General features: G+C 34.8%; 2 protein-coding genes and 1 pseudogene across 4 annotated transcripts in view; 2 read left to right on the top strand and 1 right to left on the bottom strand.

Moving 5' to 3' along the window:
* The window catches only part of LOC129954027 (dentin sialophosphoprotein), a 38294-nt gene extending 32887 nt beyond the window's left edge, over positions 1 to 5407 (top strand). For all 3 annotated transcript variants that reach the window (XM_056067654.1, XM_056067655.1, XM_056067653.1), the window contains exons 2-3: positions 2529 to 2834; positions 2903 to 5407. In XM_056067654.1, coding sequence (XP_055923629.1) covers positions 2603 to 2834; positions 2903 to 5037 — 2367 coding nt within the window. In that variant the 5' untranslated portion in view covers positions 2529 to 2602 and the 3' untranslated portion in view covers positions 5038 to 5407. The remainder of the gene's footprint in view (positions 1 to 2528; positions 2835 to 2902) is intronic.
* Positions 5408 to 9229: 3822 nt separating this feature from the next.
* LOC129941681 (putative nuclease HARBI1) lies at positions 9230 to 10540 on the bottom strand (annotated as a pseudogene).
* Positions 10541 to 14401: 3861 nt separating this feature from the next.
* On the top strand, positions 14402 to 14836 carry LOC129941651 (uncharacterized). Its single transcript, XM_056050343.1, has one exon. It carries the CDS (start codon positions 14402 to 14404, stop codon positions 14834 to 14836), a length of 435 nt encoding a protein of 144 aa, XP_055906318.1.

Here is a 14836-nt window from a genome sequence, read left to right as displayed (position 1 = left end):
TGAAGATTGAAGAACACTTCAACACTGGCAAAACCACTGCGTAAGCTTTTCCATCTTTCCGACTCTACTTGTCTCTTTCCGAGCGGATGGAAAACAGCATTTGTACAGCCTGTCCCTAAAAAAGGCGAATCATCCTCCTCCTCTAACTATCGTCAAATAGCATTTACCAACTCTTTCCAAGGTCATGGAAACGCTGATTAATTATAAGCTTTAGAAATATCTTGAAGAACGGATGCTTCTTAATGACCGGCAGTATGGCTTTCGTAGGAATAGGTCACTGGTGATCTCATGGTTTATCATCGAACAGTGGAACAAATATTTACATCGTTTTGGAGAAAGTAAGATTATTGCACTTGATATTTCAAAGGCATTTGATAGAGTTTGGCATCAAGCTCTCTTATCGAAAATGCGTGCATTTGCTATTGATGAATCCCTTCTTCATTGGGTTAGAAAATACCTTTCGGACCGTTCAATTCAAGTAGTATTGGACGGGTTCAAATCTCATATACACAAAATAAATGCTGGTGTGCTCCAGGGCTCCGTTTTGTCTCCGACACTCTCAGCTTTTCATATTCATTTTTAGAATCACGTGCTTGTCCTTCGGATGTGGAACTTAAACGGCAGCGTATAAGTCATTAAATTCTGATCTTGACAGCATTATCCAATGGGGAGTCAGAAACCGTGTAGAATACAATGCTTCGAAAACTAAATGCTTTCTCCTGTTGTTAAAGCGTTACACACCCCCGATGACACTATCTATGAGTGGCTTAGAAGATTTCCATTGGATCAAAAGTTGTAAGCATAGTTAATTTGGCTATAATGAGAATATTAACGTGGACAATAGTTATAGCCAATACGCCAATGCCAGTATGGGAGTCAGGCCCATACTGACTGGCGACATGTACAACGCTTCTAGCAGAAAAGTCTATCCATTATTGTTATGTCCTTTATGTCACTCATTATTGTAGAAATGTAGCGATACAGTAGTTATACCCATGCACTATTAACAGTTATCCAATAAGGGTATAGATTATCACGTCAAAAATTATCGCGGGAAAAATTAGTAGCATTGCGACATCTCCGGTACAGAAAGGGTTTGAAGGCAATGCTGTCTCGTCAACCGTACTATGCGCCCATGTGTTACAAGCAAAGATTGTCGTACTATACAGTACCAGTAAATAATCCCATACTTAAAAGAGTTTTCGCAAGACAATGTAGCAATATTACAGATACTTCTTTAGTATATGTCTCCAGGCCATTATAGCATTGTCATAAATGCTCTACACTTCTTTCCGTGTAAAAAGCTTTCATTCGTCCAAAACTTGAATATAATTCGCATATTTGGGCAGGTGCCCCTAAAACAAGTTTAAGTATTTTGGACAGGATCCAAAAAAGAGCTTTGAAAATGATAGGCGATAGAACTATAACCGAAACAATTACGTAACTTGTACACCGCCGCAATGTTTCATGGCTTTCGTTGTTCTACCGATATTTTTATAAATACACGGGAATGCACATCATTTAAACCTTGAGCTCAATTTCCGACGTACTGTCAAGTATAGAGATTCTTTTTTCAACCGCACATCGAGAATGTGGAATGCTTTATCCAGCTCTGTTTTTCCCTATAATTTTGATATTAAAAACTTTAACGCCAATGTGGAAGGGTATCTCCTCTTTAATCCTTCCCTATTTTATTTTATTTTATTTTATTTTATTTTATTTTATGTTAAGGGTATTAATAACCCCTTGAACTGTTGACTTTATGGCTTCCAAAACAACATGCATAAGGCTCCTAATATATAAATCGCACTTCTCGTTAGAGAGATTTCTATTACTAAAAATGTTCGGCGACGAAGGGCAATTCCCATACGCGCAACGTTGAAATCGACACCAATCAGTAAGTCTGAAATTAAATTTAGGCACTTCGTGTCTTGTTGCAAAGCTAAGCGATGAGTCTTCAATAAATGTTGTTGGTATCAATATAGCCATATGATCACTATCATATGGTAATACAGACATTTTCTTATCGTGAACCGTTTCAGTTTGCCATCGTGCATCGGCGAAACAAAGGTCTAGGTACGATTTTCCAGAAGGGTAACTTGGTGTAACCGGGCTACATAACTTAATTTTAAATTCAATATGATTTTCAATAATAAAACGTCGTAATAGGGTACCTCGTGGGTTTTCTTTTAAGTCTGAAAAAAATTTCCCATCATTTCAAAAGCTTTTTTTTTATCTCTGGAGTAAGGAGTTTACCATTTCACTTTGCTATAATTTCCAAACTTAAATAAAATTTCATTCGAAGATAATATTCGAAAGCTGATGAACCTAAAAGTATGCTACGTTTTTTATATATCACTAACTAAATTTCAAACAATATAATTTCCCTTCCGTTAGAGGGAATTTTCTTAGAAAACATCTTTATCACAGACAACAACCAGTGAACACGAAATTCAACGATTTATATTTTTATTTGAAATTCGATTTCTTTGTATTTTAACAGTTTTTCTTCTTTTTTTAAATTTAAGGATCCTCATCACAAAATGTTGATAAAATTGACAATGTAACAGACATCGATAAAAATGAAAATCCGGGTATTCAAATGAATTTAATAGATTCAGAACTTAATGAAAATGGAAATGATATTCAAGAAGTACATGAAGCAGAACGCACCATAGATAAACCAATTCCTAATGACAAGGCTAATGACACTGCTCTTAGTGAGGGTTCAGAAATCCATCTGGGAAAGGATGAATCCTCACCAGAGTTTGAAACAACCCAAGAAAAATCGAATGAAACAAAGGTGGAGAACTTACATGAATCTGTGGATGCAAGTAAGTTTATTTGAAATTGTTTTGTGAAATTTTAATTCAACTTTTTCGTTTCTTTAAATAAATTATAGTTCCGATTGAGACCACCCCTTTACCAGTTTTGGAAGAAACAGTGACGACCTTAATTCCAATAAACGAAAGCACATCCCTCATTGACAGCACACTTTCAACTAGAGTAACTACCCCGGAAATCGAATCACAAACGGAAAGCTTTGGAATTCACCAACAAGCTACTAGCCATTCCAACCACGATTTGAGTATATATTTTGAAAATGAGCCTAGTCGGGCTCGCCAACTGCGAGGTTCTAATATAGAAACTGACAACGAAGTAATAGTGCATAGCGTCCATGGATCTGAATCCGATAGTTCAGAATCGGGCATTGCTAACTCGTCTGTCTCATCATCAGATTCCGATGAAAACCAAGCTGCCGAGGATCTATCTATCTCAGGGAGTTCATTAAATGAAATAATTAATGCTGAGCCAAAAGTTGAGTCCAATACTAACATTGCCATAGATGACACAGTCAAAGCTGTGGGCGAAGATTTAGTTGACGAGATCGAAGCGGTCACCGAGTCAACCGGAGGGATTACTGATGATGTGACAGTGGTATCCAATATGGAAACACACACGATAATGAAGAAACCAGGTGTTGATGATGAATTCGTTGAAAAATTATCGATTCCAGATATCGGTTTAACAGATACAGCTACTGAATTTGACCCCGTTGTGAATATGGTTCTCAATAGCCCAAAAAAAGAATTGGAACCGTCCTCGACTTTAATCATAGATGCAGGAAATCAGACTTTGGGCAATACGGAGTTAGACCAAAACATAACAAAAAAGGAGGAATTGCAAGTTAGTGAGAACAAAATCTCTGAAAAACCTGAAGTTGTCGGGAATGGAAAAATTCTTGACGAAGTTAAGGAAATCACAGAGGATAGTAATTTTGTGGATCATAATACCAAAATGACTCCTACCCATCAAGAAAATAAACTAGTAATAAGTGACCATAGTATACCAGAACTGGTAAAATCATTCAAATCTCAACCCGAAAATTCTTCAACTCTTTTGAATTTCACTTCTAGTTCTGCAATAAACGATAATAAATCCCTTCAAGCTAATATTTTGACAAATGATATGGAAACATCAACAGAAGCCCTGTCAGTGGAGATAAACGAAACACCACAAGATCTGCCGAATAATATTGAAAACGGCATTTTCAAAGAAAAGAATACAAATCTACTTAGCTTCACAACAGAAACATCCTTCGCAGATATAGTAATCCCTACAAACACTGAAATGTTCGCAGAAAGAATCAGCGACGGCCCAATGAATACTCCGCTGGAGAACAACCATATTGAAAATATTACAGACAAAGTTAATCCCGCAGATTCTCTTCAAACTAATGAAACCTTGCCCACGATTATCAATGACACAATTTCAAACGGACCAAACAAAGATCTTCTCTCGGTGTCGAATTCAATTAATCCTACTGAAGCTAGTTTTTCGGAAGAACACATTGAGAGTTCTACTCAATCCCCACCCCATAACCGATATGATTCTGAAATCTCGGAAGAAGTTCAAGAAGATCAGACGAGTAAAACTGATAATAGGGTTTCCAACGAAAGGGATGACGATCGTAAAAACCCCACCGATGATTCCTTGCCCGATCCAAAACTTTATGACCAAACAATTGAGAAATCCACAGAAATATCTAACGTTCATAAATACGATGATCCGTCAACTGCGTCGATAGATAAAAATCATGCTGGAACAACAACAGACTATGCTCGACACGTTGACTCTTTACAGACTATGAGAGACGAGTCCTCGTCTGTGGTGTCTAACGAAATAGTAGCCCCTGCTTCCATTGGTCGTTCTCTCAACGAAATTGTTGCTGAAGGCCTAGGAAAACCTTTGCCAACTCGTAGCGTAGGTGATGAACCCTCCTCCTCATCCTACTCATCCGAAGACAAGACCACAACGGTATTGGTACTTTGTGCAGCAGCTGGAGGTATTTTTATAGCGTTTTCCTTAGCGATATACCTCATCTCATTTCAAAGACAACACGGTACACTTGACATTGAAATGCAAGAGCAGCGATGTGGCAAAGACAATCTTGACGATGACGACGATTCCGAAACTCGTGTTTCATTGTTAAATCAAATACCAACCGTTGACAGTGATGAACATAGTTCGGATTAACTTTGGAACCTATAAGACTTTTGTACCTTAACGTTAACTTTTGGATTATTTGTATTTTTTTAAGAATTTACTTTAATTTCAATTTGTTCTGAAAACAAACAAAACAAACATTGTAAATAGACCTTTTGATTTTTTAAAAGTTGTATTTCTAGTTATTACAACAAGATTAACAGGATTTAGAATTATATTATTATGTTGACTTAATTTAGCCTTTAAGAGCTTATGGATATTTCATATTGCTATTTGCCATACAAATGGAGAAAATGAATCTCTTAATAGATTTAAGAAACTTTAAAGCCATTAAGAAAATGCTATATAAAAAGACTTAAAACAAATTTGATATAAATAAAATGAAATTGTTAAGAAATTATATTTTAATTTGTAAATAATTGAACTATGAACTGGACGGATATAAATATTCTAAGAAATAGTTACTTTTTTGTGCCAATTAATAATTCAAAATATTTTTGTTCTTGGAATTCTTTGGAATACGTTTTGTTTTGAAAGATTGACCAATTTTTTCTAGTTATTCATATTAAAATAATAATTGTTGTTTTAAGGAAATGGGTTCTTACTTTAATTCTATCTGATGTTTACTCATATAAATTAGTTGAAAATTTAATATTTCTACAGTCTTCTTAGTCAGTTTTAAAAAGTTTTCTTAGAAAGTTGGTTTCCTTAGTAAAATATGGAAGGCATCCAACAAGATTATTTATGTGCATACACTTCGTCCAAAAAGTCTGTATAGCAACCTTATTTTATTGTTCTTTTGAAAAAAAACGTACCTACTAGGAATAAGGGTAAAAACCAAAGTGGTAACAGTGAAAAAAAGTTAGTTTCCACCTTCACTTTTTTAACAAATTTAAAAAAAATTATGATTGTGGTTTTCAAAATCCGTTTTTACTATATTGTTATAGTAAATATTTTATCTGGAATGATTAAAGAGAAAGTTGCTGCACGGAGACTTTTTGGACTATGATACATACCAAACTTTATTTTTGATAAAAACATTGGGCAGACGACATAAGGGCCTTGAAAGTTAGGCAAGTTTCTAGTATCTGATTGGCCAGCTGCCAAAAAAATACCTTCCAATTAGGGCAACTTTAATGGAAAGCTGACTGGAAAGTTAGTCAAAAAAAATTTCCCTAACTATTATGTCAAGTCTACTTCTATGAAAATGACTGTTCAGATCAGATCATGTTCTTTCATTCAATTGAAAGCTTAACTTTATAACTCTATTATTTATTTATTTTCTGCCCAAATTCATATAAACCTTTCTGTAAAAGGGTTTCTTGTCAATTTGGAAAAGAAATAACTAATATTTCTTTACAATACAAAATACAAATCGTGGTGAACTTGTAGCTTGCCTGAGGAGTGTTTTCAGACAGTAATTTTGTTGGTACTTTCTGTACTATGAATTTAAAGCAGAGGTTTGCGAAGTAAAGTTCTGAATTTAAATTCATGGCACTTGAAAAACTAACTAATTGCCTTGGTCAAAGTTTACGTTCAAAGAATGAAGTTGACTACAAATGAAGTCCCTTATGTTCCCTGAACCTGCCCATTTATTACGAAAAGTCGACTGCTTGAATACATTGGTCGCAGTCACAAAGAGTGTGGCTACTGAACGATTTATTTCATTTTGAATTGTGAAACGTCCAAACCATTCTCCATTAACTTTGTAGCCGAATTTTTTACACTACGTCGAAGGGGAAATTTCAAATACTTTTGTAGCTAGATTTAGCCTTGACTACGTAGCCACTAGCTTTGTGAATGCGACCATTGCTACAATTTGGTTTGCGTTTATTATTTTATTTAGTTTCGGTCAAGTTATGTAATGATACATATCTCTTCAAAAATATTTAAAAATCCATAAATAAAGTAAAAGAAGACATATTTCTTAACTACACATTTTATGTTGATTTTGCAAAGTATTTCACTTAGTTTACAAAAGTTATCATTAGTTAAGGTATATAAGGTTTTTAAAACCTTGGATGCTTTCATGTTTTCGGAAAATGTGCTTTTAATTTAATTTATGAAATTGAATACCCGTTTTTCACGATATTTGTTTACTTTTTCATACATAATTCAAAAACTTGATGTGATAGCCTTGCTTTGAAAAGTGATTTGAAATCAGAACACAAAAATTACATTAAAACCATTTTTTGATTTAGTTTTTGCAAAATTCAACTCAAAACTGGGCAACTCTTCCGGTAGACGATTCGTTAGTAGGGGGATAACGCAAGGTGGTGTTCTATCCCCTCACCTCTGGAACATAGTGGTGAATGAAATCCTAAATAGCCTGGATGCTACTGTAGCTCTCTTTTCTTGCAAAAAAGCTGTTGGTAATAAATGGGGCTTCCAACCCAGAATCACGCATTGGCTATACACATCGGCAATCAGACCGATTTTAATGTACGGTGTGGCAGTATGGTAGACTGCTTTAGAGAAAGGTATAAACAGGATTTTAGCTAAAAAAAGTCCAACGTAGCACCCGTGGCATGATGGTTAGTGCGTTGGACTGTCATGCGAGAGGTCTTGGGTTCGATCCCTGCCTATGACACCTAAAGTTTTTTTTACGGGTACTGCTTCTTGCGAGGAATTGAAAAATTCACCAAGAGTAGTTCTTGTCATGAAAAGTGCTTTCTCATATTTGCCATTCGGATTCGGGTTAAAAACTGTAGGTCCCTTCCATCTCTGAAAACAGTATTCGCACACAGGAATGGTTGAGAGTTGTCAGTCACTAGGCCCTAGTTCTCAAACGGAATGTTGGGCCACCCAATTTATTTTATTTATTAAAGTCCAACGTTCAGCTTGCCTATGTATAAGCGGATCGTTTCACATGACCCCATCTGCGGCACTGGACACCTTACTCTACCTAACACCTCTTGACATATTTAGCAAACAAATAGCTGCAAGCTCTGCTATTGGCCTCAAAGCTTCGTCCCAGTGGACTAACAACAACATTGGCCACTTCGTAATTCTTAGGTATTTAGAATAAATTCCAAAGCACATCCATTCCACCATCTCTCAACTGCAATTCGACAGAAATTTCCAGATTTCAATACCTCCCAGAACTTTTTGGGAGGATAGGACATTCTTGGAGGATGAGTCAATCCATTTTTACACAGATGGGTCAAAAGCAAAAGAAGCGGTTGGTGGAGGTGTGTACTCTGAACGACTGAAATCAAGTTTCTCATTCCACCTTACTAATTATTGTACCTTGTTCCAGGTGGAACTTTTGGCGATAAAGGAAGTCTTATCCTGGCTTAAAGAAAACGTGATATCAACATCTGATATCCGTATTTTCTCAGATAGCCAATCGCTATCAAAACTCCGGACTCTGGGTGGTATGCGAAATGCTTTGTCTCAGTCTCATGAGATTGAGCTCTGAGAATGAGCTCGAGATTGTGAGATAGAGCATTTGCAATGAGACAAAGCTCAATTCGGTATGCAAGAGCTTTGTCTCATCTCACTATCTCAGTCTCAAAATGTCAAACAAAAAGTCAAACTCCTGACCTAAAAAAAAAGAAAAAAAATGCTTTAATAGCATTCAAATCGGAGTTTGAAAAAAAATTTGGCAAAAATATTGAAATAAATCAAATTTCAAAAAAAATTACAAATATCAAAATAAGAATAAAAGAAAAATGTGATCGCAATAAAACGGGAAATAGAAAAATAAAACTTAAGTCATGGGAAAAGGATTTATGGGATTTAATCAATGGTGGGTCTGAAAATCCGAATCCGGTGCTAAATAGGCTCGAAGGTAAAATACAATTGTTTTTTATAATAATTGTTTGATTTTTCATTATGAATATTTTATTACAGGAGCAGAAAGTGTAGCCATAAGCAGAGACGAATCCTCTAATTCCGTTTCAAATGCAACGAAAATTTTGAAGGATTCGTCACGGAAAAGAAGACATGCTAATAATGAAATAGAAGTTTTATCAAACTACGAGACGGGGGAAACGAGGGATCTTTCATTAACTGATTTACAGAGGCTAATTTTACTGAAGCAAAATTTAGTGTTAACCAAAAAATTAAAACTCCTTGAAAATAAAGTTACACAAGAAAATGAAATTTCTTTTGAAAATGTTTAAGGGAAACAATTACATAATGTACATACATATCTTATAAATAAAACTCTTGATATTTATGTTATTTTTGTTTTTATTTAAAAAAAAATGTGCACAATCTAACGGTTTTGGTTGAGCAAAAGCCTCGCAATTTTGTTTCTTTTGCTCTGACCAGCTATTCTGAGAAGAGAATCTCTCCTTGATGTGTCATTGGGGGGAAAGAGAGGGGTATGTTCTTCTTCTTCTATATCCATTGGAGCATCCATCTGGTTTTCCTCATTTTCATCCCCACCCTGGAATGCTTTTGAAATGTTGTGCAGAATAAAACACGACATTATTACCTTTGGTGCGTTGCGTGTTGCCACTCTTAATTTATATTGCAGACAAGGAAATTTTTGTTTAAGTTGGCCAAATACTCTCTCAATAATAACTCTTTCTTGCGTTAGAATATTGTTAAAGTTAACTTCAGCGGCACTGACAGGGTTCCGGTACGGAGTCATTAAAAACGGAGTAATTCCATAGCCCTCGTCGCCAATGAGTATAGTTGATGAACTTTCAAGGAGAGTTTGGTAAATTTCAGAATTTTTAAAGATTCTCGAATCATGTACCGACCCTGGCCAAGAGATGTCAACACTCGTAAACAGTTCCGCTCCGTTGCATGTCGCTTGAACATTTATTGAATGAAAACCTAACACAAAATAAAGAGAATTATTAATTATATTTTTGAGAACACTCAAACTTTGTGTTATCTACCTTTTCTATTTACAAATTCATCACTGTGACGGATAGGCTTTTTAATGCGCACGTGAGTGCAATCAATTGCTCCAATGCAGGATGGGAATTGATACTTATTTAGCCAAAATACTTTTTCGGCATCTGTCTGCTCCAACGTATTCGGAAATTTAATCCAGTCCTCTTTTTTCCTTACAATTTTTTTCACCAACTTCGATGATGATCCTAGATACCGAACTTTGGTCGATTCCGAAATCTTCGGCAATTCCGCTTTGGAAACCAGGATCAGCAACGAATCGTAAAAAAACCATCATTCTGGTTTTATTAGATAAACGACCACCCCGAAAAGTATCACTACTTTGAAAAAAATAATCTGTTAAGGCCTCAATTTGAGTTTGGGTAAACCTATAAAGAATTTTATAATTTCCTGTTGACTCAACAGGAGCAAAAATATTCATGTACTCAGCCATTGTTATTCCTGAGACAACTAATTTCCAGTCTCAACATTTTACGAGCTTTGGCTCATTTGAATGAGACAACGCTTTCTTTCTGCATACGGAAACATCTCAAATGAGATAGATCTATAAAATGAGATCGATCTCATTTTTGTGAGATTTGTCTCAAAACAATTTTGCATACGAAAGCTAGCAAAAGCTCAAAATAATGAGATTTGAGACTGAGACAATGCATTTCGCATACCACCCTCTGTCTCTACAAACTCTATAACAGTATATAACTGTCGATCATCTCTAATGGAGATGGAACAACAGTTTAATATTCACCTTTGTAAGGCAGATGAACTTGCCAGGAATGGTACAGTACAGCCCATCCCACCACGTTTGGCAAGTACTGGCATACCAATCGCTAATTGTAAACTGTTGCTAATGCAAGACGCCGTGAGGAGGGCAGGCACCATGTGAAACAACATCACCACGTGTCAAGTCACAAAAAACATCTGGCCAACACTGGATTTAAAACGTTCAAGGTGCTTGCTCTCTCTAAACAGATCGCATATAAGCTCGATAATAGGTGGGCGTATTCTCAAATGACTTTTGCAGAAGGTGTATGGAAGAGGAAGGGGAAGAAACAGTTCTTCACCTTCTTTGTACATGCCCTGCTCGAGCTCAAAAACTCAAGAAATACCTAGGAGAATTCTTCTTTAACGATTTATTCATATCGGTATAATCAGCCTCTCACGTTTCGTAAGGGACTCAAACTGGTTCCATTGAGCTTAGGAGGAAGCTTCAAGATTCATGTGGTATCACAATGGGCCATTAAACTGGCCCAAGTGTGTCCGTTTCCATTTTGGACAGCCACTATAACCTAACCTAACCTAACCTTGTGCAAAACCGTTAAACCATGATTTATTTAGTGTTTCTTTAACTTCTGCATAGGTGAAGACTGACAACTAATAAGGATTTTTCAAACATGTTTCATATTGAAACACTTTTTAAAATTCGAAAGAAAAAAAATAGTTAGAAATACAAAAATAATTACAATCTTTTCGCAAACAGCTCAAATATGATGAATTTATAATTTTTTAACAAAAGCTGTATTTATCATTTTTAAATTATATTTAATTTACACTATTTTCTGTTTCTGAGTTACGCTAGTTTAGAAATATTAATAGCATTCAGAACTGAATTGCGTTTCTTAAGAAATGCGTAGGTATCGAATTCAAATTTAAGTTGTTTGAAATGCAAATAATAAAGTTTCATTAAGCTTTCCTCTGTATCCAATAGCAGAACAGAAATAGACTTTTAAGGTAGTCCTATTTTCTTTGTCATTGCAAACCTACATGTGTAAGTTCTTCGTAATTAATTAATTTCATTCGTAAGCTCAAAAACAATTCAATTACATGTGCGTTAAAATAATTTATTTAATAAGCAATTAGATTAATTACTCTTGTAGTGAGTTGCAATTGGATAATGAATTATTTTTGACAAATCAATTCCAATCGAGAAATCGAGGTGGGCGTGGGTTTGCAAGGAAACAGTTTTCCAAGTTCAATTTCATTTCTGCGAAATGCTAAGAGAGGTCGTTCGGAAAAACACTGTTTCCATATTCGCCCTTAAATTGTTTTACGTATTTGCAAAGGCATTGGGAATGGTGTTCTTTACGGTAACGGATCGTGGAATTTTGAAGTATTCACACAAATCCTGGATCTTTTCCATTGCATTTTGGACTATATGTTCTTCCGGCTACATGTTTTTGCTGACCTATGCTTATATAGAAGCGTTCCAAACTTCAAATTTCATCGAGGGAATAACTTTTTTGCAATATTCAGTCAAGGTTATTTTCATTGCTGCCTTCATAAAATTTCAACTAGAGCATCAAAACCAATTTTTAGAATGTGCTAATAGAACCGTAAGAACTGTGATCCGTATAACAACTATAACCAAGGAATTTGGATTATGTGGCCCAGAATTCTATTTCATAGTCATTACAAGAGTCATAAGTTCTGCTTTAATTTTTGTAACGGATGCTCCCAATTTGAAAGATATTCTCGAATCAAAAAGTCCAGCTTTTATCGTGAAGAATATTCTAGGCTACATGCTTGTTATTGGAACTTTAATCTCGCTGGATGTAGTTTGTTTGGTGTTCCTAACAGCTTCAAGGATGTATTGTAATCTAGGGAAGTATATGGTGGGCTTTGGGGAACGTATTAAAAGATTTGAACAATCTCCCTCAAAATTCGGTCGAAGGAAACAGTTGGTACATGAGTTGTGCGGTGAACTGGAAAAGTGTTCAGTTATTTATTCGGATATTTTTAAAATAATCACCAAATTTCATGCAATGTTGCAGCTTATAATACTCCTGAATGTGAATTTTATCCTGATCTGTGTGATCAGAGGAATACATGTTTGTTTTGTGAATTACATGAAATTCGGAAAAATTATGTGGTTCATTCTGGCCCAGCGAACTGTTCAGTTTGTGAATCTTCTTACTCTAGTCCTTTGTGTAGATTTGATGGTTCAAAGATCGAAAATTCCCCAACACCTTGATTGGGAAAGCTTAGGCTCACAACTTGATGAACGATGGGATAAGTGTGTAAGTTATTTTAATTGAGTTTACTTAAAATTTTTTAAAAAAAAAATATTTGTTCACAGGTTTATCAATTCTTAGCACAAATGCGTTTAGAGGCTTTGAAAATCGATGTTTATGGATTGTTTCCATTGAATCGTGAACTATGTCTTCAGGTGTTTTCAATGATGGTTGGATATTTAACGATTTTAATACAATTTAGCATGATGGGATACTTTAAGGATGGTTTATAAAAATAATGTAATTATATAAAATGAAAAAGAATTAATACCTTAGTATGTTTATAATTTTTGTAAATTGGTAAAATATTTTATTTAAATTTTTCAGAAGTAACTTGGACAGAATCTTATAAAGGATTTTAAAAGTTGCAGTATTTATATGTTTGTTTTTCTTAAACAAATGCTCTTATTTCAATTATTTTCGTTCCGGAAAATACAGTATCGGACAAAAAAATTGCAACTAGAAATGAAAATAGCATTTTCTTTAAAAAAAATATTTAGCATTTATCATTTGTCTGTTGCTTTAATTTATTAACATTAAGCACATCTGCAGTGATATCGGTTTCAATATAAAATTATTAAATAGTGGCACCTAATACATTTGGAGAATCAAAAAAGATCCATTCTTATCTGCCTCAAGAGTTCAAGAGTTCCAATTAAATGTTAGCTCAAGAACGGTATCTCGTAGTTTGGCAGTTGCCGATTTGAGCTGCTATCCGCTCTCGAAAAAACCTTTAATTACTTTCCGAAATCAGAAAAAATGCAGTTAGCAAAGGAACATCTTTCCTGGGACAAGCAGAAATTATGAATATATTACGTAAGAAAACCACCTGGCCAGAGATTTCAGTCCCGTTATTGTATAAAAACTCTTAACCATGGCTGTGGGAATGTAATGATGGGGGTTTGCTTTTCAGCTGCAATGGAATATTGGACCAATATTTGTACACAAATATTTTAGAGGACGTTATGTTGCCATATGCAGAATGGGAAATGCCATTACGTTGGGACTTCCAGCAGGATAAAGAATTTTTTATTGTTATTGAAAAGTCTGATTTTCCGCTTATACAAAATTCTATACACCATGTTGCGTTAGAAGGTACCTTTCATTTTTATGATTATATTAAAAAAAATAATGTTTATAATACATATGTTCCAAATTTCAACAAAGCAAACTTTGATGCAATGAATGAGTATTTTCTTAACTTTCATTGAGATTCTGTTTTTTTATTTGATAGCAAAATTCAATTAGAAATCGCCAATAAAAATCTACTGACAGCCATCAAAGAAGCAATGCATCGATTTATTCCAAGTAAATACTCGAAATTGAGCTCAAACCCTATATGGTTTAATAAGAGATTAATTAATCTTAAAAATAGAAAGAATAAAGCTTTTAAATTATATAAACAAAATTATAATAATCTTGAACTTCGATCTAAATATAAGGCTATTCAACGCGAATTTGACATATTAAATACATTTTGTTATAATTCCTACATGTTTACGATTGAATGTAATATGAGGAATAACAGTAAATGTTTCTGGAACTTTATTAATTCTAAACGTAAGACCACTGGTTATCCAAGCTGCATGAAATTCAATGATTCTACAACTAGTGATGTTCAAATAATTTGCAACCTTTTTGCTAGATATTTCCAATCCGTTTACTCCTCGGAATTATTTTCAAACCAGGAACTACCAAGTGTTTCTAAGGTTTTTGATATAGGTTCTATGATTTTGGATGTATCCGAAGTAGAACAAGCGTTGCTTGAGCTTGATGCAAGTAAAAATGAGGGTCCGGATGGGATTCCACCTATTATTTTTCATAAATGTGCTCGTTCACTGGCTAAACCACTTACGGATATTTTCAATGCATCTCTATCCGAGGGTAAATTTCTTGATAGTTGGAAACTATCATTTCTTACCCCAGTTTTTAAATCTGGATCTAAGTAG

The sequence above is a fragment of the Eupeodes corollae genome, chromosome 1 (genome assembly GCF_945859685.1).
Source record: "Eupeodes corollae chromosome 1, idEupCoro1.1, whole genome shotgun sequence".
Lineage (NCBI taxonomy): Eukaryota > Metazoa > Arthropoda > Insecta > Diptera > Syrphidae > Eupeodes > Eupeodes corollae.
The sequence above is the reverse complement of the archived record's forward strand: the minus strand, read 5'-3'. Positions and strand labels throughout refer to the sequence as shown.